The sequence below is a fragment of the Salvelinus alpinus genome, chromosome 5 (genome assembly GCF_045679555.1).
Source record: "Salvelinus alpinus chromosome 5, SLU_Salpinus.1, whole genome shotgun sequence".
Lineage (NCBI taxonomy): Eukaryota > Metazoa > Chordata > Actinopteri > Salmoniformes > Salmonidae > Salvelinus > Salvelinus alpinus.
Window position 1 is genome coordinate 96,340,912 of NC_092090.1, and position 27,227 is coordinate 96,368,138.

At 43.2% G+C, this 27,227-nt stretch overlaps 1 protein-coding gene across 1 annotated transcript; it reads right to left on the minus strand.

The window, feature by feature from the left end:
- Window positions 1-6,745: 6,745 nt before the first annotated feature.
- On the minus strand, window positions 6,746-25,785 carry LOC139577291 (myosin heavy chain, fast skeletal muscle-like). The gene is made up of 39 exons (XM_071404292.1): window positions 25,558-25,785; window positions 24,060-24,206; window positions 22,449-22,605; window positions 21,496-21,523; window positions 21,130-21,238; window positions 20,894-20,986; window positions 20,655-20,715; window positions 20,419-20,517; window positions 20,035-20,138; window positions 19,520-19,658; window positions 19,126-19,244; window positions 18,804-18,953; window positions 18,536-18,706; window positions 18,006-18,309; window positions 17,623-17,687; window positions 17,441-17,528; window positions 17,207-17,324; window positions 16,921-17,044; window positions 15,632-15,768; window positions 14,960-15,215; window positions 14,459-14,701; window positions 13,931-14,107; window positions 13,694-13,839; window positions 13,416-13,506; window positions 12,732-13,121; window positions 12,484-12,610; window positions 12,169-12,287; window positions 11,830-12,026; window positions 11,484-11,667; window positions 11,202-11,367; window positions 10,779-10,903; window positions 10,005-10,313; window positions 9,579-9,782; window positions 9,302-9,427; window positions 8,494-8,664; window positions 7,883-7,987; window positions 7,692-7,787; window positions 7,184-7,315; window positions 6,746-6,879 (listed from the first exon to the last, which is right to left on the minus strand). The coding sequence occupies exons 1-39, from the start codon at window positions 25,771-25,773 to the stop codon at window positions 6,859-6,861; spliced, it is 5,814 nt and encodes a 1,937-aa protein (XP_071260393.1). The 5' UTR covers window positions 25,774-25,785; the 3' UTR covers window positions 6,746-6,858.
- Window positions 25,786-27,227: the final 1,442 nt, after the last annotated feature.

Sequence of the window (27,227 nt, forward strand, 5' to 3'; positions counted from 1 at the left end):
AGGCAATTTATAAACTTGATCTCCACTATAAAAATCATCTCGACTTTATCTCATATTTCTTTTAGACTAACATTTAGTTTTCAACACCGGAGATTTGTATAAACCTTACCGTCTGCCTCTCTGACATTTGCAACATTGTTTCAATATTCAAATTTGATCTCCAGCCGTCTGATAGTAAGAGTCGGGATGAGACAAACAGGCAGGCAGGCAGCGTTTCTCAGCCAGTCAAAATCATGAGTCAGCTGGCATCGTTTTTATGGATATATACAAAGAAATGTAAAACTAAATGAAGTGCAGCTAGTTTGTCTTTCCAGCTTCAGATTTAAGTGATTGTGTTAGATGTGTTGTTGACTAGCTCCTCTGAACAACAGTGTCCTGACGAGTCAGCAAATGTTCTATGCCAGGGGAAATCGCGCCTCATTAGCTCATTGTTACGGATGTATCCACATAAATTAAACAAATGCAAACGCAGCTACATTGCTGTTATTCTGGCTGCACTTTTTGACGTGACTGTAAAGTTAACCGTAGTTGGCTAGCTAGCAAGTAAGGGATAAGAACGTAGCCAGGCAGCATGGCAATGAAACATTTAAAACGACTGAGTCGCGTCTCTAGTAACCGAACTGACGGAATAAACGTCCAGCTGGTTTAGGTAGCAACCCTAGATTTGTGTCGGGACTATATCTTGTGAAAGGATTAAATAGTATGAATAAATTCATCAAAATAACGTTTTTTAATGAATATATGTCAATCATTATTTGAATATGTTGGTAACCCGTTGTATAAAAGTGATAATGCCCGAGAAGCCGGTATTTGGAGGGTATATTGGCACGGTTTGCCGGCCCTCGGGCATTATCACTTAAGTAAACCACAGTAAACCATGACATGCCTGTTTCCTCTGAAATCTGAAGTGTATTTCCTTATCTGCTCCCCCCTCCTCCTCTTCCTCCTCCTCTTCCTCCTAAAGGTGGTAACAGTGTTTTTGACGTAGTGTGAATAGGTAGCATACACCCCCCTTTTGTGTTTCTCTCATGTATGATGTCATACTCTCACAGGCCCGGTTGGGCTTGAATCAGAGAAAGAGGGTGCGCTTTAATCACCTGTGTGTGTGTGTGTGTGTGTGTGTGTGTGTGTGTGTGTGTGTGTGTGTGTGTGTGTGTGTGTGTGTGTGTGTGTGTGTGTGTGTGTGTGTGTGTGTGTGTGTGTGTGTGTGTGTGTGTGTGTGTGTGTGTGTGTGTGTGTGTGTGTGTGTGTGTGTGTGTGTGTGTGTGTGTGTGTGTGTGTGTGTGTGCACGCGCGTTCGTGCGTTCGTGCGTGCGTGCGTTTCAGGTTCCTCATCCCAGGTTTCTGCATAATGAGTGGCTGAGTTGTACTCATGTTTTCTTTAACTTCTCTTTTGTTTCACTGTCAGGCTGCCTCTCTGTTTTGGTTTTAGCTTTCATTTCTGCTTTCTCTGTCTCTCTCTCTCTCTCGGTTTTAGCTTTCATTTCTGGTCTCTGTCTCTCTCTCTCTCTCTCTCTCTCTCTCTCTCTCTCTCTGTTTCCTGTCTCTCTCGAACTCTCACTTTCTCTCGCTGTTCCCTGTCTCTCTCTCTCTCTTCCCTGTCTCTCTCTCGTCACAGGTATAGACAAGAAGAACAGAAAACAGACAATTTAGGCGAGAGGTCATCAAAGCCCTGGAATCTGTTCCCATAGGGCTGTACACACACACACACACACACACACACACACACACACACACACACACACACACACACACACACACACACACACACACACACACACACACACACACACACACACACACACACACACACACACACACACACACACACTATTTTAACAGGAAACTGTGTAAAATAAAACATAAATTGTAAGCATGCATTGACCAGGCCCAATAGGACACAACAATAGTAGCTAGGGACTATATCAGCATGTTTTATTGTAACACTTTACAATAAGGTTCTATTTGTAAAGGGTTTCTATAGTTAATAATTACATTGTTATTGGTTATTTAAAGAGATTATCTGGTACTTTTGTATACTTTTTAGCCAGTAGTTCTGAAAGTATCACTCACAAGCCAAAAGTGGTCCCCGAAATTGGTGTACTATGTCACATACATTGTGACCTGATTGGATAACGCTGGGCAGGCCTCTTGCTAGCTGTCACTCAAATGCAAGGAGACTGAAGCTCATTGGCTAGAACTCTAATTGCTAAAGGTCTGGCCCACGTGGGAGAAAATGTAGAGAAAATGGCGCAGCACAGCTTCAAGAAAACAGTCGCTTTCAAACTAGGGATTTTCGCGGCAGTAATTCTGCTCATAGATTATGCATGTAGGAACTACACATTAACATATCCAGCCCACAGCGGGAGGTTTAACAAAATACTTTCTTAGTGGTCAAAGTACCGGAGCATGTCTTTAATCATTTGTAAAATGCATTATAAACTATTAATAAATGGGTTATAATGCATTGGTCGAGCTCCCAGGGGCCGAGCTCCTTGCCATCCAGGACCTCTGTACAAGACAGTGTCAGACGAAGGCCCTAAAAATTGTCAATGACTCCAGCCACCCAAGTCATAGACTGTTCTCTCTGCTGTCGAACGGCAAGCAGTACTGATGCACCAAGTCTGGAACCAACAAGACCCTGAACAGATTCTACTCCCAAGCCATCAAATCAAATCAAATCAAGTTTATTTTATATAGCCCTTCGTACATCAGCTAATATCTCGAAGTGCTGTACAGAAACCCAGCCTAAAACCCCAAACAGCAAGCAATGCAGGTGTAGAAGCACGGTGGCTAGGAAAAACTCCCTAGAAAGGCCAAAACCTAGGAAGAAACCTAGAGAGGAACCAGGCTATGAGGGGTGGCCAGTCCTCTTCTGGCTGTGCCGGGTGGAGTTTATAACAGAACATGGCCAAGATGTTCAAAATGTTCGTAAATGACAAGCATGGTCAAATAATAATCAGGAATAAATGTCAGTTGGCTTTTCATAGCCGATCATTAAGAGTTGAAAACAGCAGGTCTGGGACAGGTAGGGGTTCCATAACCGCAGGCAGAACAGCTGAAACTGGAACAGCAGCAAGGCCAGGCGGACTGGGGACAGCAAGGAGTCATCATGCCCGGACTGATGAATAGTTAACCAAATAGTTACTATCTGGATTGACCCCATTTTGCACTAATTCTTTTGACTCATCACATACGCTGCCGCTACTGCTATCTACCAAGAGAGTTGTCATCGATATTTTTCGTAGCCATCTATTTACCACCACAAACCAACGCTGGCACTAAGACCGCACTCAACAAGCTGTATAAGGCCATAAGCAAACAAGAAAATGCTCATCCAAAAGCGACGCTCCTAGTGGCCGGGGACTTTAATGCAGGCAAACATAATTCCGTTTTACCTCATTTCTACCAGCATGTCACATGTGCAACTCTAGACCACCTGTACTCCACACACAGAGACCATACAAAGCTCTCACTCACCCTCCATTTGGCAAATCTGACCATAATTCTATCCTCCTGATTCCTGCTTACAAGCAAAAACTAAAGCAGGAAGTACCAGTGACTCGCTCCATATATAAGTGGTCAGATGACGTGGATGCTAAGCTACAGGACTATTTTGCTAGCACAGACTGGAATATGTTCTGGGATTCATCCAATGGCATTGAGGAGTACACCAGCTCAGTCACCGGTGCATCGACAAAGTCGTCCCCACAGTGAACGTACGTACATATTCCTACCAAAAACCATGGATTACAGGCAACATCCACACCGAGATAAAGGCTAGACCTGCCGCTTTCAAGGAACGGGACACTAATCCTTATAAGAAATCCCACTATGCCACCATACGAACCATCAAACAGGCAAAGTGTCAATACAGGACTAAGATTGAATCCTACTACATCGGCTCTGACGCTCGTCGGATGTGGCAGGGCTTGCAAACTATTACGGTATACAAAGGGAAACCCAGCCGTGAGCTGCCCAGTGACGCGAGCGTACCATACTGGCTAAATTCATTTTATGCTCGCATCGAGGCAAGCAACACTGAAGCATGCATGAGAGCACCAGCTGTTCCGGACGACTGTGTGAGCACGCTTTCCATACCCGATGTGAGCAAGACCTTTAAACAGCTCAACATTCACAAGGCCGCGTGGCCAGACAAATTACCAGGAAGTGTACTCAGAGCATGCGCAAGTGTCTTCACTGACATTTTCAACCTCTCCCTGACCGAGTCTGTGATACCAACATGTTTCAAGCAGACCCCCATAGTCCCTGTGCACAAGAAAGTGAAGGTAACCTGTCTAAATGACTACCACCCCGTAGCACTCATGTCGGTAGCCATGAAGTGCTTTGAAAGGCTGGTCATGGCTCAAATCAACACCATCATCCCAGAAACTCTGGACAAAAGGAACACCTATGTGAGAATGCTGTTCATTGACTACAGCTCAGGGTTCAACACCAAAGTGCCTACAAAGCTCATCACTAAGCTAAGGACCCTGGGACTAAACACCTCCCTCTGCAACTGGATCCTGGACTTCCTGACAGGCCGTCCCCAGGTGGTAAAGGTAGGCAACAACACATCTGCCACACTGATCCTCAACACGGGGCCCCTCAGAGGTGCGTGCTTAGTCCCCTCCTGTACTCCCTGTTTACCCACGACTGCGTGGGCAAGCATTACTCCAACACCATCATTAAGTTTTCTGATGACACAACAGTGGTAGGCCTGATCACCAAAAACTATGAGACAGCCTATAGGGAGGAGGTCAGAGACCTGGCCGGGTGGTGCCAGGACAACAACCTCTCCCTCAACGTGAGCAAGACAAAGGAGTTGATTGTGGACTACAGGAAAAGGAGGGCCGAACAAGCCCCTGTTCACATCGACGGGGCTGTAGTGGAGCGGGTCGAGAGTTGATCAAGTTCCTTGGTGTCCACATCACCAACAAACTATCATGGTCCAAACACACCAATAAACTTGTGAAGAGGGCACGACAATGCCTTTATCCCCCTCAGGAGACTGAAAAGATTTGGCATGGGTTCCCAGATCCTCAAAAAGTTCTTCAGCTGCACCATCGAGAGCATCCTGACCAGTTGTATCACCGCCTGGTATGGCAACTGTTCGGCATCCGACCGTAAGGCGCTACAGAGGGTAGTGCGTACCGCCCAGCACATCACTGGGACCAAGCTTCCTGCCATCCAGGACCTCTATACCAGGCGGTGTCAGAGGAATGCCCATAAAATTGGCAAAGACTCCAGTCACCCAAGTGTTCTGACTGTTCTCTCTGCTACAGCACGGCAAGCGGTACGGGAGCGTCTAGGTCCAAAATGGTCCTTAACAGCTTCTACCCCCAAGCCATAAGACTGCTGAACAATTACTCAAATGGCCACCTGGACTATTTACATTGATCCCCCCCCCACCACCTTTGTTTTTACACTGCTGCTACTCGCTGTTTATTATCTATGCATAGTCACTCTACCCCTACCTACATGTACAAATTACCTCGACTGACCTGTACCCCCACACATTGACTCGGTACCAGTACACCCTGTATATAGCCTCGTTATTGTTATTTTATTGTGTTACTTAAAAAAAAAAAAAAATGTGACGTTAGTTTTAGTAAATATTTTCTTAACTCTATTTTCTTAAAACTGCATTGTTGGTTGAGGGCTTGCATTTCACGGTAAGGACTACACCTGTTGTATTCGCCGCATGTGACAAGTAAAATAAATAACTAATAATTAATTAATTAATTAATTAAGGCCTACGTCTATCAATCAACTGATGGCCCACAAATGGGAACCCGGGGAGCTGTTGTTGTGTGGCGTTATCGGCGTTGCTGAAGGGAAGAACGACAGATCCTTTTCACCTTGTCTGCTCAGGGGTTCAAACTGGCAACCTTTGGTTACTGGCCCAACACTAGGCCAGCTGTAAGTGTATGTCTGCTGAAAATCACTCAATATCGTGTTCGTCATTTCCTTTTCCAATTATGTGTGACCTCTGATAATAACCCAGAAATAAATTCTCACCGACATTTGGTCAGATGCTCGATTACCATTTATGTTTACGTAGTCTGTCCACGGGAGATTAACGTGTTTCTCTTATTTTTGTCCCCCACGATGAAATCGGGGAGGGGACTATGAATCTGACTCTGTCCGTTAGTACGTTCCAACATTCGTACAACGTTAGTCACACACGATGTCTCAGACAGCAGTGGCCCGATTTTGACGATTTGGGAAAATAATCCGTCTTGGCCAGATGGTGGCGCTATAAGAAATTGAAAATGCTAACTTTGAAAGTTCACAGCCCTCACCCCGTTTGACCTAACGCCATGAAATTCTGTACATACTGTAGGTCCCTATCCTCACAAGTGACACATTTGCCTCAGGGCCACATGGTCCGCCCTTATAGATTTTACGCCATTTAGAATTTTGTGAAAAACACTTAAAACGCTACTCTTCTGGCACCGAATGTGGGGGATAACATGTTTACTGTTGCCTTGTTTTCTTTTCCCCCCCAACTGTAAAAGGTTAAAACTATTTTCTTGATGTTATGAATGGTCAGTCCATTCCTCCATATCTCTGTATCAATTTGAGAGTTGTTACATTTCTCCAACCTCATCCCTCAGCTGTTTACCTAACAAGGTGACCGCTGTATTGTTGTTGGATTCCCAGATTGCTCCTTTAATTAAAGCACAATATATAATATGAAAAAGCTGGTAGCTGAGTAATAAGTCCACAGTCACAAAGGAAGTGTACATAGGCCTAAGTGTTTTTAATAAATGCTCAACATTTTACCATGAAAATCATATTTTATGCAACACAGGAAAATGAAAAGACTTTAATGTTCAATACTTTGATCTTCGTTTATTCAGCAGCTTCTTTGCCCTGTAAGAAGAAAGACAAGAATGGATCAGTATTAATTATAAACATGTTAAATATGTAACACTATAAAGCATGATGTACCAAGCATTTAAGGCTCAATGCTAAGCTTTAATTTTCGATTTTGAAATACCAACTTAGTTTGAATGAATCTTTTTTGTTGTTGCCCTGATGTGCTTCTTGGAGATGTTCAATACATTTGAGTGTAAAAGGTCAGTATTGACCTCTGTGAAGGCTGAATCATAGGTGGTGTTGATGTGATCATATATTTGAAGATGAGTCAGGTGTAGGTGCAGCAGCAGCTCTGTACCTTTCCACTGTCGCGGGTCTTGGCTCTGAGCTTGTTGACCTGAGTCTCAGCGATGTCAGCACGCTCCTCAGCCTCCTCCAGCTCATGCTGAACCTTCCGGAACTTAGACATGTGCTGGTTAGCTGCTTCCTCCTGGGTGAGGGGAAACAGGAGAGCATAACGTCAGCATTCAAATAGGGAGATGGATGATACAGCAGAGAACGTGAGTTACAGAACGGGGTATCAAACCGCTGACTCCAGGGGCGGCAGCACCACCACTAGACCAGCCCCCGGCACAGCAAATTAATATTCAGCCCCGTCTCCTTTAAGTTGCTAACAACACATAGGCATAGAGATGTATGGGAGGCTCTCAGAAATGTACATAAGTTCTTCAGTTGAGTCATTGTGGACTGATGTGTAGTAGCACTTACACTAAACTATATAGACATTACGTTTTGTAATGTCTACTAGGGGGGAGAATCTGTTTTTGAATGTATGATTTCAGAGTATTTGACTAAGTATGACTCACCGCTTCCTCAGCCTGCCTCTTGTAGGCCTTGACTTTCATCTGCAGCTTATCTACCAGGTCCTGTAGTCTGCCAACGTTCTTCTTATCCTCCTCAGTCTGTGGGAGAGGATCAAAGAATCACTGCCACATAGTTTTACACACAAACCTGTCTGTGTTAGTGTCAAGTGTGTGATGAAGACACTTTCTCTTACCTGGTAAGTGAGCTCCTTGACTCTGCGCTCATACTTGCGGACTCCCTTGACCGCGTCTACACCTCTTCTCTGCTCGGCCTCCACCTCCGTCTCGAGCTCACGCACCTTTATGGAAGAAAATAACGTAGGCATTTGAGGTGGTGAAATCAGACAGAACAAATATTTTCAAAACAGATGGATATGATTCTACTCAGTCAAAGAGACACAATTGTTGTCTGTTTCGATGTAGTTTAACTCTTTGAATAGAAGGGTCTGTAATGATAACAGCTTTTCATCGTCAAGGTGGATTATTGACAGAACGTCATAACTCAATGTTCCTGTGTATTTTATTATAATTAAATAAATGTCCACTATTCAGCCTTTCAATCCACCCTGCTGTTAACTCACCCTGCTGTTAACTCACCCTGCTGTTAACTCATCCTGCTGGTAACTCACCCTGCTGTTAACTCACCCTGCTGTTAACTCACCCTGCTGGTAACTCACCCTGCTGTCAGCTCACCCTGCTGTTAACTCACCCTGCTGTTAACTCACCCTGCTGTCAGCTCACCCTGCTGTCAACTCACCCTGCTGTTAACTCACCCTGCTGTCAACTCACCCTGCTGTTAACTCACCCTGGACTCCAGCTTCTGGAGCTGCTTCTTGCCTCCCTTCATGGCCAGATTCTCAGCCTCATCCAGGCGGTGCTGCAGGTCCTTGACTGTGACCTCCAGGTTCTTCTTCATCCTCTCCAGGTGAGAGCTGGTGTCCTGCTCCTTCTTCAGCTCCTCAGCCATCATGGCCGCCTGGAATGGTAGTGTGTTTAATTTGTGCACCAACTGGCACCAATCATAGTCTCTCTAGACAGATGTGTTGCCTCCCAGACAGATGGGTTACCAACGTTCCAGCATACATGGGTGCACTAAAACAATCGTCAGCTTGGCAGAGAGGAAAGGGCAGAGTGGGGCGCCGTAAAATCTGTCCAGAACCCTGCCAAACATTTACAGTTGCTAGCTAGATTAAGCATATTTTTCAATTAGTGTATTTCGCAAGTACATGTACATAGTTTGCATGCGTCATGATTATAATAGTAATAGTAATAATAATAATGACTGGCTGTGGCTTAAATTAGCCTAGCTATCTGTGTCCGCATTGTGGGTCTGCCTTTGTCATGTTTCCGTTGAGATTATTTTTAAGCCCCGCCTGGCCAAACTCACGATTTGTTGGAAGATTTGTCTGTCTGAAGAGCACCTTCCCCAAATTGGCCAAGAAAATCTGACACGATTCCCAGACCTAGTGCTGTTGCCCTACATCTGGGATTTCCAAGACTACACCAATCATAACCTCCCTCTGAGATCCTTGTTGTGGTTAACCAGCCCCAGCTACCATTGGCCCTTTGGGACAAATCAAGTTGACATTATTCAATCGATCATAAGGACTCACATCAGTGATGGCCTTCTTGGCCTTCTCCTCTGCGTTCCTGGCCTCCTGGGTGATGTCGTCCACCTCTCCCTGCACCTGAACCAGGTCAGACTCCAGCTTCTTCTTGGAATTCAGAAGGCTGGTGTTCTGGAGGAGGAAACAAGACCATTTGTTTTGACGCTCAAGAGAACTTACAAGTCACAGGGCAGAAATTATGAAAATCTAAAAAGGCAGCACTGTCGAAGACGAATTCCAGATGCTTGGTTGCGTTTCATTAGAAATGTCTTTTGACCCGTACCTGGGAGTGCAGCAGTCCGACGCGCTCGCTGGCGTCTATCAGCTCAGTCTCAGCCACTTTGCGACCTCTCTCTGTCTGCTCCAGAGCAACTCTCAGCTCCTCGATTTCAGCCACCATCAGACCGTTCCTGCGTTCCACCATGGCTGCCTGCTCCTTCATGTCCTCTGAGGCGCGGACGGCGTCATCAAGGTGCAATTGGGCATCCTGGGGTTCACAATGACATGGGTTCATTAGGACTCATTGGCAAGTAGGGGCGATAGGATCATTGATAGAAATGTAAATTGGTAAGAATTTCCCCAGTTTCCCTACCTTTCTACAGTATATTAATCCACTATTTAATCCCTCTGTTCTATTCTTTTCTACAGATTCACAAACAAATACCTCCCCATGTTCAGATGTTTGAGCCTGATGTCCCAGTCCCTTTACCTTGAACTGTCCCTGGACGTTCCTCAGCTGTTTCTGGGACTCAGCGGCCTGCCTGTTGGCGTGGCTCAGCTGGATCTCCATCTCGTTCAGGTCTCCCTCCATCTTCTTCTTTACCCTCAGGGCGTCATTCCTGCTCCTGACCTCAGAGTCCAGGGTGCTCTGCATGGAGTCGACCACCCTCTGGCTGTTCCTCTTGATCTGCTCCATCTCCTCGTCCTTCTCAGCGATCTTCCTGTCCACCTCACCCTTGATCTGGTTCAGCTCCAGCTGCACACGCAGAATCTTGGATTCCTCGTGCTCCAGTGTGCCCTGGACAAAGAGAAACAGTCAAGCGAATTGTGTTTATTACATTTGGATGTGTATAACACAAGAAACTAAATATACAGTTTATTCTTAATTTGGGTCATGGGAGGATGATTTTGGTCACAGGAGGATGGTCAATTTCTCTTTTGAGTCTCGAGCTGAAAACGTTTTAGAAGCCCTGGGCCGTGTTCTGTTATAATCTCCACTTGGCACAGCCAGAAGAGGACTGGCCACCCTTCATAGCCTGGTTCCTCTCTAGGTTTCTTCCTAGGTTTTGGCCTTTCTAGGGAGTTTTTCCTAGCCACCGTGCTTCTACACCTGCATTGCTTGCTGTTTTGGGTTTTAGGCTGGGTTTCTGAACAGCACTTTGAGATATCAGCTGATGTAAGAAGGGCTATATAAATACATTTGATTTGATTTGATTTGGCTAGTGGAACACTCCTTTTCCCATCATACAGCTGTAGTTTGTACCTCAGCCTCCTCCAGAGCGGTCTGGATCTCAGACTTCTCTGTCTCCACGGTCTTCTTGGCCTTCTCCAGCTCATGGATGCTCTTGCCAGTCTCTCCAATCTGCTCAGTCAGGTCAGAGATCTCCTCTGCACACACAAACAGAGGAGCAGTTTAGATTTTCGGTGGAAATCACCAATGCTCTCAAGTTGACATTAAATCATAATAACAGTTCATTAAAGAGCAGCACTTCATACGGTCTTGTAAATCTAATTGCCCTGCACTTCCTTGGGTTGTTCAAAGGAATACCGATAACTAAATCATAATATTTTAAACTGTTCATAAAAACACTGAGATGGTGTAAAAGTCATGTTGATGAATACAGTTCCTACAATTTTCAAAACACTAGTCGAACAAACACCAATAGATTGATTTTCAAAATCTCACGTTGTAGGTTCTTGTTCTCCCTCTTCAGAGTCTCCAGATGATCCAGAGCCTCCTCGTAGGAGTTCTTCAACTTGAAGAGTTCGGTGCTCATAGAGCGAGCCTCCTTCTGAGCTCCTTCCAGCTCAGCCTGACCCTCCTCATACTTCTGCTTCCACTCTGCCAGGACCTGGGAGAATCCATGGGATTGTCATTAGAAGTCAATCATGAAGAGTTTTGAATCAGAAATATACTAACATTTTACTACAATTGATCACATGTAGCAGACAGAAAATGCATTTTCACCTTGTCAAAGTTCCTCTGCTTCTTATCGAGGTTGGCGGCCATTGCGTTGGCTCTCTCAACGTCAATCATGAGGTCCTCCACCTCTCCCTGCAGCCTCTGCTTGGTCTTCTCCAGGGAGGCGCACTTGGAGTTGGTCGCCTCAATGGTCTCCTCAGCCTCCTGCAGACGCTGGGCCAGCTTCTTCCTGTTGGCCGATAAGAGGGTGGTTTTTATTGTGACCAATTTGTTGAAAAACAAATGCCACAATAACTTACAATACATATTGATGTAACATTTTCTCAGATCCCCCTACCACCCTCACCATCCACACCCTATATTAGAGCTTTTGCTGTTGCGTGTGACTCACTTGGCCTCCTCCAGCTCCTCTGTGCGTTGGATGGCATCAGTTTCATACTTAGTCCTCCACTGAGCCACCTCGCTGTTGGCCTTGGACATTCCACGTTGCAGCTCTGCCTTGGCCTCCTGCTCTTCTTCAAACTGCTCTCTCAGGAGGTCACAGTCATGGCGGGCAGACTGGACACCGTGGGCCAGGGCGTTTTTAGCCTGTGAGAGACAAAGAGAGAAAGATGAAGACAAAAAGAGTAAAACAAATGACAGTAGAAGTCTGAGGGTGGCGTAGTCACAATCTATTTGAAGATATGGCTCTAAACTCTATGGTCGCTGTTGTCCATTTTGGATTCCTTACCTTGACCTCCTCCTCAATCAGTCTCTTCATCTCCTCAACCTGCTGGGTGAAGGCCTGTTTGCCTCTTGTCAGCTGAGACACCAGGGCTTCCTTCTCCTCCAGCTGGCGTCCAAACTCACCTACAGGGATAGAGGGACATCTTGTTAATGGGGTCTCTGTTCACTACAATTGAAAATGTATTTTGAGGTATCGTAGGGCAATGTTAGGTGGTGAATAGTACAGTAGAATCTACAGTATGTAGACTGGACTATATAGATGCAGCCCCCAACATGTTATTGTACACTACGTTGGTTTGTTGTTCATTGTTGATGGTACCATTTTCTGTCAGGAGTCTGGCCCTCTGTCCGCTGATGTCGTTGACCTGGCGAACATTCTCATCGTTCTTAGTCTTGAGCTCACTCAGCTGGTCCTCAAGAGTACGGCACATCTTCTCCAGATTGCCCTGTTAGTGAAACAAGTCCCATCATTACTTTATATATGGAACTCCTGTCAACTTCAGTTCACTTGAATATTAATGAAGTTGATCCCCCTCAACACTGCTTGACTAAAACATCACTACTCACCTTAGCCTTGGCGACAGCCTCCATGTTGCTGGAGAGGTCATCAATCTCCATCTTGTACTCGCTCTTCTCCTTCTCCAGCTTCTGCTTGACGCGTTGAAGGTTGTCGATCTGCTCCCCGAGCTCAGCCACACTGTCGGCCTGCTTCTTGCGCAGAGCGGCGGCTGTGGCCTCATGCTGCAGGGTGGACTCTTCAAGATCACGACGCAGCTTCTGGAACTCAGCCTCACGCTTCTTGTTCATCTCAATCTGAGCAGCAGTGGCGCCTCCGGCCTCCTCCAGCCTCTCGCTGATCTCCTCAAGTTCCCTGGAGAGATCGGCCCTCTGCTTCTCAACCTTGGCCCTGGCAGCACGCTCAGCCTCAATTTCCTCCTCCAGCTCCTCAATACGAGCCTAAAACAGGGGGCAGGAGCAGGGAGGGGTGAACACTACAATACAGTTGAAACACAACAGAATAAGAGTTTGTAAATTTTACATAAATGTGTTAATTACAAAGTCAGTTACACTAATATATTAAGTAGACATTGTCCCATGTTGCAACCAAAACCCCAATGGTAAGAAGCTCCATCTTCCAACCTACTGAGCCATCAGAAGCCACCAGGAAGAATGTGTGCTATCAGAATACATGTTTTAAGGAAATGATTGAGGTGTGTTCTTTCCTGTACTGGAGCTTAGATCCTATTTTACCTGGAGTTCCTTGATCTTCTTCTGCAGCTGAGCTCCCAGAGACTGCTCATCCTCTATCTTGCTGAGGAGCTGGCTGGTCTCAAACTCCTTCCTAAGAAACACAAACACATCGATTGCAGAGTTGGTTTTGGTTTGATAGTGTAAAGGGAGAATATCATACCAATCACTTTGCTTTTAAGAATCACATGCAAATGCTAATTCATAATTACAATAATATGTCAAGAACAACCATTATGATCAATATGGCAGTAATACTGTTCTCATTTGTTTGTGTTTACTTCTTGATTTTCTCATCAGACTGCTGCTTGTCATTCTCCAGGTCCATTATGGACTCCTGGGCCAGTTTCAGATCTCCCTCCAGCTTTCTCTTGGATCTCTCAAGGTCCATACGGAGCTTCTTCTCTTGCTCCAGAGAACCCTCAAGCTACAAGATATAAACAGACATGTGTTGGTCAAATCTAAATTACTGAAGATAATATAATCTTATTATGGCCAAAATGTCAACCTCCACTCACGTCGTCCACTTGCTGTTCCAGCTTGGTCTTGGACTTGGTCAGAGTGTTGACTTTGTCCTCCTCTGACTGCAGGTCGTCCAGTGTCTGCTGGTGGGCCTCTTGGAGGGCTTTCTTCTCTTTGGTCAGCTTGGCAACACTCTCATCCATAGACGCCATCTCCTCTGTCAAGTTTTTAACCTGAAAACAGACACAGCCAAAATGACTCATTGGTCACATCACCATAAAGGAGAGGTATATATTTAGATATATATTTCATTCATTTAATTCAGATTAATGTCAACAAATACTGTACTATAGATTCAACACTAGATAGCAGTGTACTTCATGCCAGTGTACTAAGGGGAAGTCATAAACGAGGGGGGAGCAGAACATGCAATGGATGTGGGGAGTACCCCGAAACTGACATTCCACTATTTACTGTCTTGATTTTCCCTGCAGCCACAAAACAACTTGAATTCAATTTCTGTTTAGCTACGTTTTGAGTTGGTTATTGTTTGGATGATTGTTTTGTTAGACTGTCTACGAGACCTTGTTTTCAGTGGCGTGCTTCTCCTTCTCCACTTTGGCCAAGGTGAGCTCCAGGTCATCAATGTCCTTCTTCAGCTCAGAGCACTCGTCCTCCAGCTTCCTCTTCTTGGCAGTCAACTCAGCATTCATCTCCTCCTCGTCCTCCAGCCTCTCGGTCGTCTCTTTGAGTTTGGCCTCCAGCTGGATCTTGCTCTTGATGAGCCCCTCACACCTTTCCTCAGCATCGTTCAGATTCTCTGAATCCTGGGTTTCAGAACAGCAGAAAAAAATCTGCAGTTTCACTTTGTGTATCAGCAGACGGACGTAGTTTAGTCAAAGAGGTCAGGGTAAATCAATAGAAATACATGAAATATCGGTAGTCTAGGTAACATAGGCAATATAAATACGTGACTTAGCCACATACGTCACAGTGTGATTGTGTGTGTGTTTGTTCGTGCGTGTGTTCGTGTCTGTGATCATGTGTGTGTAAATGTGCCGTCGTGACGGTCGTTGCTCACTCACAGATGTGACTTGGAGCGCCAGGTCGGACCTCTCCTGCAGCAGAGACACCATCTTCTCCTCCAGCTCCTTCTTCTTGGCCAGAGCCTTGGCCAGGTCTGTCTGCATCTTCTCATAGTTCTCCTTCATGTTGGCCAGCTCCTTCTCAGTCTCAGCGCTCTGCAGCAGGGGCTTGATCTTGAAGTACAACTTCATCCATGGCCAGGTTTTAACATTCATGAATGAACGGATGTTGTACTGGATGGAGAAGACGGAATCTCTGGTCGACAGAAAGGACAGAGTGGCATGGTGAGTGACATGTTTAATGAAGCTCCATTCTGGTATTCAAAGAACCTCAAAATGGAGCCACCCCCGACACTTTTGTGTACAGCTGAGGAATGGCGCTAGGGAAAAGTAACCCCTCTTGAATTCATAGACAGCTCTTTAGATGTGAGGATTGACATCTCATGCTAAGCTCATGAGGCATTTTATATTCTTCAACAATGAATGGGTAAACATCGCACATTTAAATGACAATTCAACAGCTTTCCAAATCCCAAACTACAGCTTTAATAGAGCATTATAAGACGTACTTCCTCATTCTGATCAACTCACGTCATATACACTATGTAATCATAATGCATTAGACACAGCTGGTTGACAGAAAGCTTTGCCAAGATGTCTACTCTTCCTCACCTCCTCTCCATCATCTTGGTGAACTCTCTCCTCATGAGGAATCCACGGCTGAGAGCCTGGACCATGCCGACCAGAGAGGCCAGCTTCTCATCTCTCATCTCCTCCAGGACACCCAGCAGACCGGCTTTGAAGAACACCTGAGACACAGGTAAACACGGTCCATTATGAAACCACAGTGAGATGGTGGCAGATAGAACAGGGTTGAATCATGAGAAGAGGAACAACACCACTAGATTAATTTGAACAACATAAACATTGCAATGCTTACAAACAAACCACGTGATAGATTGTCTCTAACTTGTTATTGTACAGTCGTAGAGAGTTAATGAACACAGATACAGATAACTGCGTCCATCCCACTCCAACACAATGCACATGACAATGAGTTGACTTTCTCCTCTATGCTTGTGATGTACGACTTAGAAGAAAACAACACTACAATGTTTTTACAGCTTTTACATTACTTAAAGGGGCACTCTGCAGTTTACACATCTACTTTTGGGACATATAAATAAAAACATTTATTTTATCTTTATTTAACTAGGCAAGTCAGTTAAGAACAAATTCTTATTTGTGGGTTAACTGCCTTGTTCAGGGGCAGAACGAGCTGTATCTTCTCAGCTCGGGGATTTGAAGTTGCAACCTTGCGGTTACTAGTCCAACGCTCTAACCACTAGGCTACGCTGCCGCCCCTGAAGTAGATGTACCCATTGATTCTTGAAGAATATAACTGATAAATGCCTCATGAGCTTAGTTCAACTGTCGTACCCCATCAGAACCCCAAAAAATGAGCTTGTTTTACTCTGCTGGTTTTAAACTAAGTAAATGTAAACAAACACTATATAGCCTAAAAGCATGGTTAGAACTATACTTTTGATATCATGGATGGTCAGTCCTTGCATTCATAGCTCAGTCTATGGATTTATTTATTTTTATTTATTTTTAATTTTTTTTCACCTTTATTTAACCAGGTAGGCAAATTGAGAACACGTTCTCATTTACAATTGCGACCTGGCCAAGATAAAGCAAAGCAGTTCGATACATACAACAACACATAGTTACACATGGATTTGAGAGTGGTTACATTTCTCCAGCCACAACCCTCAGCTTTTTACCAAAACCGGGGCGGGGAGAACACTTTATAATTGTTTCAACTGCTGATTGCCACTTTAAATTAAGAAAATAAAGAAAAAAGGATGTATAGACCAACTGGAGAGATGTTGATTGGTTAGCGTTTAAATGATCACTGAAGTTTTGTTGTCAGCTTCTGCAGGGTGTATGTGACTGACCTTGGTGTGTCCAAACTTGTAATCATCGTGATTCACATCAATGGACCCAAGCAGCTTCTCAGAAGCCTTCTTGTTGTCCATGAACTGGCCCTCAGGGATGACACTGGCATTCAGTACTTTGTACCTGAATGAGGAAAATGTTTAAACAATCTGTTAAGTTGTAATAGGTTGGTTATATTACGTAAAAGGTAAGACTACTCTGATGCTGTTACAACCCCTTGGAACAGATCTGTGTGTGTGCATGTCCATGCTTGCATGTGTTTATTAGTGTTTGTGTGTTGTGTACCTCTGCTTGAAGTCAGCATAGATAATTCTGCTGGGGAAGCCCTTCCTGCAGATCCTGATACCCTCCAGAACTCCATTACACCTGAGCTGGTGGATAACCAGGAAGTTCTCCATCAGACCTGGTAAAAACAAACCAAGTCTCTTTCAGTACTCTTAAACAGATTAAAGATTAGTTCGTTAAGATTACTGATACTGAACTGGTAAGATGTCATATTTAACTCAACATGTATTGTACCTGGAGTCTTTGACTCGTTGGGGATCAGGCAGCGCACAAAGTGAGGATGAGTACTCCTCAAGTTGGTCATCAGCTTATGTAAGTTCTCCTGTAAGAGGGTTACAAAAGCATTTTCTCAGAAATCATTCACGATAATCAATGCACCTTTTGAAGGACTGAATATACACATTTCAGAAGCTCACCCTGAACTGGGAGGACACAGTCTGCATAGAACCACCCTTCTTCTTGCCTCCCTTCTTGGTATTATCTGTTCAAAAGGGCAAAGTAAAAGATAATCAGACAAGTCCATTTCCTGTAGCGGGAGGAATAAATAGAATAACAATAAGAGTATGTAAGAAATCTAGAGTGGTGTTGTCTTCAGCGAGCACACTAATTAGAAATGAGACAATCTGGGGTTAACTTCACACTCATCTTAACGCAAATGGTGCCAATGAGATAACACCAATTAAATGTACCCAGTGAATTAACCTGAGAAATTGTGATCAATTCAAAGACTTTAAAGAAAATGGGGGTCTGAGTTGTAATTAGTGCTTAAATAAATCTTTTGACGTGATGTTAGTCTTACCCTCAGGTGGAGCAGCGGGATACAGGGCAACCAACAGTTTGACTGAGGACTTCCCGTACAGCTGAATAACTGAATCGTTCAGGGGGTCCTTGTTCTTCTCCAGCCAGCCAGTGATGTTGTAGTCCACAGTACCGGCGTAGTGCACCAGGGAGAAGTGGGCCTCTGCCTTGCCTTTGGCTGGCTTGGGCTTCTCAAACGCCTTGGTTTTGCCAAGATGCTGGGAGTACAGCTTGTCCTTGAAGGTAGTGTCTGAAGACTTGGGGAACATGCACTCCTCTTCAAGGATGGAGAAGATGCCCAATGGCTTTATGAAAAGAGATTTATATAAAATTAGTGATATTTACATTTAGGATCACATTCATTCCTTTAGAAAACATGCTATTATAGGATTATATTCACTTAGGGGCAAATAATAGGAAACATATTGAGTTATCAACAGTCAAATACGTTAAACCACAGTGATAATATCTCACACAGCGCTCCCTATGAGCTTTGCTGCTGTGGTCCATTATAATCCTCAGACAGTTTACCTTCTCAATAAGCTCAATGCAGGCAGCCAAGTCCATGCCGAAGTCAATGAAGGCCCAGACGATTCCCTCCTTCTTGTACTCCTCTTGTTCCAGGACGAACATGGTGTGGTTGAAAAACTGTTGCAGTTTCTCATTGGTGAAGTTGATGCACAGCTGCTCCATGCTGTTGTACTGTTGATGGAATTTCAGAAGGGATCATTTCATCATCATACAAGGCTGTAATTCCTCTCAATCACAACTCATTGTCTTGTTCTGGTCTCATACTCACATCAAAGATCTCAAACCCGGCAATGTCGAGCACACCGATATAGAACTGCCTTGGATTCTTGGTGTCCAACATCTCGTTGATACGGATGACCATCCACAAGAACATCCTCTCATAGATGGACTTAGCCAGGGCACTCACTGAGTTATTAACCTGCAATGATTATACCTCCAATGAATACATGAGATGTTGAGCATGTCTAGTGATAAGGTGATGAGAGCTTTGGGGGGGAAAACATCATCACTATTCAAAAAAAGCTATGCACTCGTCCCCAAAATAATTGCGGTGGTGAGGAAACGGTAGATGCTGTGTTTGACTGCCTTACCTGAGGTACAGTCTGTCCCTTGGTCACATACTCGTTGCCGACCTTCACTCTGGGGTAGCACAGAGCCTTCAACATCTCAGCTGAGTTCAGGCCCAGCAGGTAGGCGATTTTATCAGCCACTGGAGAGAAAACCAACAACAACAAACTCAGGCACACAAGATGTTTCTGATGTCACACTGACAAAACAGTTTGGTCAACTCTTTTGTGGGTTACGGTTTTGATTTTCATCCACATCCATTTCAAATCATTTCTGGAGGTTGGAATTTGGTCTCCAAAAATGATCTCCTACCTGACTTTCATGTGGCACTGTCTGTTTTACATGTTCTATTTCTATGCTGGGGACTGGGAATGGGACTAAAGCTCTACATATTGTATATCTATGAGTGGGACTCACCCTCTGTGCCGTCTGGCTCGGCCTGCTCCTCACGCTGCTTCTGCTTGAATTTCAAGTTTCCATGGTGCAGTACAGCTCCTGTCAGCTTGTAGATGCCCACCTTCTCCTCATTAGTGAAGCCCAGGATTGTAATGGCATCCTGGCATTAGAGAGGAAGTACAACAGTGATGAAGTGAACAGCAGATTTGCTCAGTTCCAGCTCACTCCAGAACAAATGGGATGGATAGATTCCACTGGCTTCTCAGCTCCACATGATTACGCTTGGCCGACACACTAGTAGACGGCAGCACAAAATGAGTTTTACATTGTTCCACAGGGGCACTTAGTGGCCCTCTCTTGCGTGATGTTTTACATGTATGTGCCTCAAGGTGACGTGTGAAGGCATGAAGAGTGCCTTGAGGCACATGCCTAACTAACACAAGGCATTTAAGTTGGAATTGCACCATGTATTCAGTGTGTATGGTGGTCCTACCTATTCCATATGTAGAGTTTGGTTAACCCTTTGTATAACTCACGTCTGTGGCATCCAGCTCTTCCTTGTCGTTGATGCTGGCCACAGTGATCTGACCCTGGCTGCACATGGGGAAGTCGTAGGGGTTGGTGGTGATGAGTGACATTTCTGTGGACAACAGAGAACGGCTTGTCAGTTAAATCTCTCAGAATTCTTCTGTCCTACCTCCACAGTATCTCTCCCTCCTTTACTCAATACGTGGGACTCAAGGATACATGTAGTATATAATAAATAGCATCATAAAAGTCTCCCGGACTGATGCAGCACAGTGCATTTCTTTGATCTTCCCCAAAGACCTGACTCATGTCTAGATGTCTTGTTACCTTGGATGTTCTCAAGTTCCACAGATGGTGGGAATAATTTCTCCTGAACCTGTGCTTTGACGTACCAACAATCTCAGGTTTGTGGTTGGTCATCATCTGGAAGAAGATGTGGTAGCCTCTCTCATCGGGCAGCTGGAAGGACACTCTGGACTTCTCCAGCAGGTCTGAGAGACAAAGAGAGCGAGAGAGAGAGAGAGAGCGAGAGCGAGACAGAGAGACAAATAATTGTGATGATTTGATCTCCCAAAAATGTTCTCAGTGAATTTAGAAAAGCATTGAGAAACAAGGAAAACCAACTCACAGGTCTCAATGTCAGCTTTAGCCAGTTTTCCTCCTTGGAAGTGAATCCTGATGAATTTACCCTGTAGTAGAGCATGGAGGTTAGAGAAAGGTCAACTAAATAAATGTAACATCTTACTTTGATAGACCCCTTTAGATGTTGCAGTTTGTGGAGAATTACTGAAACTAGAGAACTAGACAACTACTGAAATAAATGTTTACAATATAAGATAACTTCCACAGTGTGCCCTTTATACTTACAAAGCGAGATGAGTTGTCATTCCTCACTGTCTTGGCATTACCGTAAGCCTCCAGCAGAGGGTTAGCAGCAATGATCTGATCCTCAAGAGACCCCTGATCAAGACAAACACAAGTTGCTCAGAAACTGGTAAAGTTCGTTTTTCTAGATTTTTTGGAACATTCATTTTCCTTGAAACATGTTTTGACACCCAACCAAACTGAAATGTGTTAAAAAGAGAAACATAAGCACAACCTACCTGCATTTTGTTGGGGTCTACTTCCTTCTTGGCACCAGACACTGCAATGGTGGCAAAGTACTGGATGACACGCTTGGTGTTGACAGTCTTTCCTGCACCGGATTCTCCACTTGTTTATGTGACAGAGAAAGAGGGGTTTTAGTTACATGTTTGAGTGCAAAATTGTCTTTCACTAAGAAATAGCATCGAACAATAGACTGTTGACCTGTTTTCTAACATAAATAATTAACAAATATTCCTACTCATCGAATCATTATTACACATTGCCTAATCCATTCATAATGTCATGTATGTTCTTCACACCAAGTGACCAAACATAATATCATAGAAACCATTTGTCAAGTGACATTTTAGTAAACAACTTACGTAATCAGGACGGACTGGTTCTCGTTATCTGTAACCAAAATACATATTGCTTATCATACCCAAGCAGCATTATGGGTACATTATAGCATTCATAGCATCATCATTAATTTTAGTATGGAACATTCTCCATTCAAGGCCAGTGAAGTCAGATATTCCCATCAAACTGTTCTTGACCTAGACTAGAAAACACTAGATACACACTTAGAAAACAGGGTTCCTCAAGGGTTCTTTGGGAAGGGTGATGGTTCTATGTGGAACCATAATGACTCAGAGAACCCTTTGAGCTCTTCAATGGTTCTTTGCGGTTGAGAAAAAGGTTCTTTCCTCTTTTAGTGATAATTAAAATATAGGGGCGGCGGCTCATTAGAATATTTTGGGGTGTGGTTTACTCACAGCTAATTTTTGTTCAACTGTGAGACAGTCATTCCAGTTTATCTAATCTGTTGCGTACTACCATCACAATGAGCCTAGTGGTTAGAGTGTTGATCCAGTAACCCAAAAGGTTGCTAGTTTGCATCTTTGCGCTGAAAAGATTTCAATTGCTCCAGGTTTACCTTTGATAATGACTGACGCTGGCCACGACCCCTGAGGGTGTTTGGATGTGGTTCTATGGGAAGGGTGATGGTTCTATGTGGAACCATAATGATAATTGATAATGACTGACACTGGCCACGACCCCACAGGAAAGGCCTTTGTAGCACCATAAAGGTTCCATTTAGAACAGTACGAGCATGGTTCTTTATGGAACCTTCAAGTAAGGGTTCTACATAGCACCAAATAGGGATCCGCTATGGTTACAAGCCAAATAACCCAAAATATAACCATTTGTTTTAAGTGTGTACCTCTCTAAAGCATATTTTTACTTTCATCCATCCATCCATCCATCCATCCATCCATCCATCCATCCATCCATCCATCCATCCATCCATCCATCCATCCATGAGAGCTCGTACCGATCTGCATGAACTGGAAGGCGTTGTCAGAGACGGAGAAGATATGGGGTGGAGCCTCCATCCTCTTCTTCCCTCTGTAGGCGTTAACAACCTCCATGTCGTACACGGGGAGCCACTTGTAGGGGTTCACCGTGGCACAGAACAGCCCAGAGTAGGTCTGGACGAAAGTGATCAAATTAAATTAGGGGATTAACTAAATCTGATTGACTTTCACCTGGATTCACATGAGGATGTGGGTGTACTTTGGTTATGTGGGTCTGCAGTATTGGTATGTGTAGTACTGTATGTGTTAATGTGTAGTACTGTATGTGTTAATGTGTAGTACTGTATGTGTTAATGTGTTGTACTGTATGTGTTAATGTGTAGTTCTGTATGTGTTAATGTGTAGTTCTGTATGTGTTAATGTGTAGTACTGTATGTGTTAATGTGTAGTACTGTATGTGTTAATGTGTAGTACTGTATGTGTTAATGTGTAGTTCTGTATGTGTTAATGTGTAGTTCTGTATGTGTTAATGTGTAGTACTGTATGTGTTAATGTGTAGTACTGTATGTGTTAATGTGTAGTACTTTATGTGTTAATGTGTAGTACTGTATGTGTTAATGTGTAGTACTGTATGTGTTAATGTGTAGTTCTGTATGTGTTAATGTGTAGTACTGTATGTGTTAATGTGTAGTTCTGTATGTGTTAATGTGTAGTACTGTATGTGTTAATGTGTAGTACTGTATGTGTTAATGTGTAGTACTGTATGTGTTAATGTGTAGTTCTGTATGTGTTAATGTGTAGTACTGTATGTGTTAATGTGTAGTACTGTATGTGTTAATGTGTAGTACTGTATGTGTTAATGTGTAGTACTTTATGTGTTAATATGTAGTACTGTATGTGTTAATGTGTAGTACTGTATGTGTTAATGTGTAGTTCTGTATGTGTTAATGTGAAGTACTGTATGTGTTAATGTGTAGTTCTGTATGTGTTAATGTGTAGTACTGTATGTGTTAATGTGTAGTACTGTATGTGTTGTACTGTATGTGGTAATGTGCAGTTCTGTATGTGTTAATGTGTAGTACTGTATGTGTTAATGTGTAGTACTGTATGTGTTACTGTGTAGTACTGTATGTGTTAATGTGTAGTACTGTATGTGTTAATGTGTAGTACTGTATGTGTTAATGTGTAGTACTGTATGTGTTAATGTGTAGTACTGTATATGTTAATGTGTAGTACTGTATGTGTTAATGTGTAGTACTGTATGTGTTAATGTGTAGTTCTGTATGTGTTAATGTGTAGTACTGTATGTGTTAATGTGTAGTACTGTATGTGTTAATGTGTAGTACTGTATGTGTTAATGTGTAGTACTGTATGTGTTAATGTGTAGTTCTGTATGTGTTAATGTGTAGTTCTGTATGTGTTAATGTGTAGTTCTGTATGTGTTAATGTGTAGTACTGTATGTGTTAATGTGTAGTACTGTATGTGTTAATGTGTAGTACTGTATGTGTTAATGTGTAGTACTGTATGTGTTAATGTGTAGTACTGTATGTGTTAATGTGTAGTACTGTAAGTATGCATGTATTCTTTTATGTTCATGTAATTGTGTATGTTTATGCAGGTTTCTTACATAGATCATCCATGCTGCATAACGCTCTTTGAGGTTATACAACACAGAGGCTTCATTCAGGTAGGTCATCATGGCCATGTCCTCAATCTTGTCGTACTTAGGGGGGTTCATCTGGTAGACGTCTGCCTCTTTGAACTCTTTTCCTTCCTGAAACAGTCAGAAATCTACATGACACACAGATCAAACTGGACTTGACTGAATGCTTTTTGCTCATTAAATACAAGTTCAATCTTTTTTTTAAATGCGTCCCTCCATTGAATCCCACTACTTTATCACCCACTGGCACATATACTGAGTATACAAAACATGAAGAACACCTGCTCTTTCCATGACATAGACCAGGGATGGGGAACTTTGATGGGGGTGTGGGACGCCAGCTTCCCATCCAGGACATAGACTGACCAGGTGAATCCAGGTGAAATATATGATCCAATATATGATCCCTTAATAATGTAACTTGTTAAATCCACTTCAATCAGAGTAGATGAAGGGGAGGAGACAGGTTAAAGAAGGTTTTTTTAACCCTTGAGACATGAATTGTGTACCATTCATTTATGTCATTTAGCAGTCGCTCTTATCCAAAGCGACTTACAGCAGTGAGTTCATACGTTTACATACTGGTCCCCTGTGGGAATAGAACCTTACAACCCTGGCTTTGAAAACACTATGCTCTACTAAATGAGCCACACGGGACCAGAGTATGAAGGACAAAATATTTAAGTTCCATTGAACGGGGTATGGTAGTAGGTGCCATTGAACGGGGTATGGTAGTAGGTGCCATTGAACAGGGTATGGTAGTAGGTGCCATTGAACGGGGTATGGTAGTAGGTGCCTTTGAACGGGGTATGGTAGTAGGTGCCATTGAACAGGGTATGGTAGTAGGTGCCATTGAACGGGGTATGGTAGTAGGTGCCATTGAACGGCGTATGGTAGTAGGTGCCATTGAACGGGGTATGGTAGTAGGTGCCATTGAACGGGGTATGGTAGTAGGTGCCTTTGAACGGGGTATGGTAGTAGGTGTCAGGCGGACCGGATTGAGTCAAGAACTGCAACGCTGCTAGTTTTTTTCACGCTCAACAGTTTCCCTTGTGCATCAATAATATTTTACCAGCCTAAAGACATCCAGCAAATTTGTGGGAAGCATTGGAGTCAATATGGGCCAGCATCCCTGTGGAACACTTTCGATACCTTGTAGAGTCCACGCCCCAACGAATTGAGGCTGTTATTACTCACTATTGGTAAGGTGTTCCTAATGATTGGTGTACGCAGAGTACGTAGTGATTCTTTACTTATATTTGTGAGAAAAAAAAATCGATGCAATTTTTAAATAGCAGCAATAAAAATGATGTTTGAATGTTATATTCTAATTACAAAAAACAAATGAATTATTTTTTATCTATTTTGTTACTGATTTTTTATTTTTCATGTTGATGATTTTTTTCAAGAAATAAAGTAATTGTACAAAGTTGAACATGAATACTTTTCAAATCAGCCTTACCTGCTTGGAGCCGTCAGGATTGGTGACTGTCACAGTACACTTTCCGTCGGCCCTGTCAGTCACCAAACCCTTAAGGTACAGCTCTTTGACGTCTGACACATAACACGCGTTCTTTGAGTCAAAGGGTGCAGCTTGTGCCTCCATCCTCTCCTTCTCAGGCTTACGGAGGTATATGGCAGCCTTGCCGTAGATCTGCATCTCAGCGTCCGTACTCATGTTGACGGATTACTAGGAAGGATATGAAACAAGACACGTGATTGATACTCATGGTGACGGATCACTAGGAAAGATATGAAACAAGACACGTGATTGATACTCATGTTGACGGATTTCTAGGAAAGATATGAAACAAGACACGTGATTGATACTCATGGTGACGGATTACTAGGAAAGATATGAAACAAGACACGTGATTGATACTCATGTTGACGGATTACTAGGAAAGATATAAAACAAGACACGTGATTGATACTCATGGTGACGGATGACTAGGAAAGATATAAAACAAGACACGTGATTGATACTCATGGTGACGGATGACTAGGAAAGATATGAAACAAGACACACGATTGATTCTGTGGTGCTTCCTCCACAGTCAACAGAGTAAGGTGAAAGGTAGCTCACAGAATATTTTCAGCACTTTTTATATAGACTCAAACCATTCCTCACCTTGTGTTTCCCCTCCTACAGATTAATTTGTACTTCTCGGAGGAACCTGTGAAACATTAGGTTGTTGTGAATATGATGCACAAATCGAAAGCCCTGTCATTTAGCCCCTGAAGAGCTAGAAAACATTTTGAATGGCATCATTCAACTCAACCAATAAGGCCACTTTCAATTCAACTACAGTTGCAACTGGTCAATTACATTTTCATAATGGCAACTCACTTTACTACCAATTATGTCAAGAATTCAAATAAATACCCCTGAAAACCCACTTAAATTCTTGACCAACACCTCAACTTACAAACAAGTGCAGGTGAAACACTTTTAACCACAGATAAAAGGTACAGATTTTAAGTAAAACACATTTCAAGTTAAAACACTTTTTTTTTTAAACTAACATTTTAAATCAATGACACTTGATTGCATATTATAAAATCTTACATGAGACAAGTAAAAAATAAAATGCAGAACTTAATTCAAACAGTGTAGTTAGCTACTGCCTCAGATTCTGAACTCAAAGATGTGACAAATGTACAACTCTAAAGATGTGGAGAGAGTCTTACCACAGAGGAAGAAGGGATCTGACTTATGGATACTGGGTCCTCAGCCTCTTTATATCTGGTTGGAAGTGCCAACCAAGCAGAAGTTAATTATGGACCAGTCTGGTGAAGGAAATGGATTGGATGAGAGACACTCCCCCAGACCTGTGTGTCTGTGTATCCCCTGCGTCACCAACTTCCAGGAGCGTCACACTAACATTATATGACTTCTTCGTGGAATATTGGTCTGAATTGAATTTCACTGAATTTACACAAATGAGAAATGTCATTATTAATAGTTTTGGACAATATCAAAAGGTTGATTCATCAAATTGATTCCAATGTTACTACCAATGTCCCTCAAATACTGTAAAGGACTGAGTCCATATTGCCCCACTACCACTAAAATAGTTTAAATGAAATCTAATCTGACCTTATTTACTTAGATTTTAGTGGCACTAATCT

Coding starts and splice junctions, on each gene's coding strand:
- LOC139577291 (XM_071404292.1), bottom strand. CDS start 25,773: ATGAGTACGGACGCTGAGATGCAGATCTACGGCAAGGCTGCCATATAC. Junction 24,207..25,557: donor ATCCTGACGGCTCCAAGCAG/GTAAGGCTGATT, acceptor TGACTGTTTCAG/GAAGGAAAAGAGTTCAAAGA. Junction 19,245..19,519: donor CGAGCCAGACGGCACAGAGG/GTGAGTCCCACT, acceptor TTTTCTCTCCAG/TGGCTGATAAAATCGCCTAC.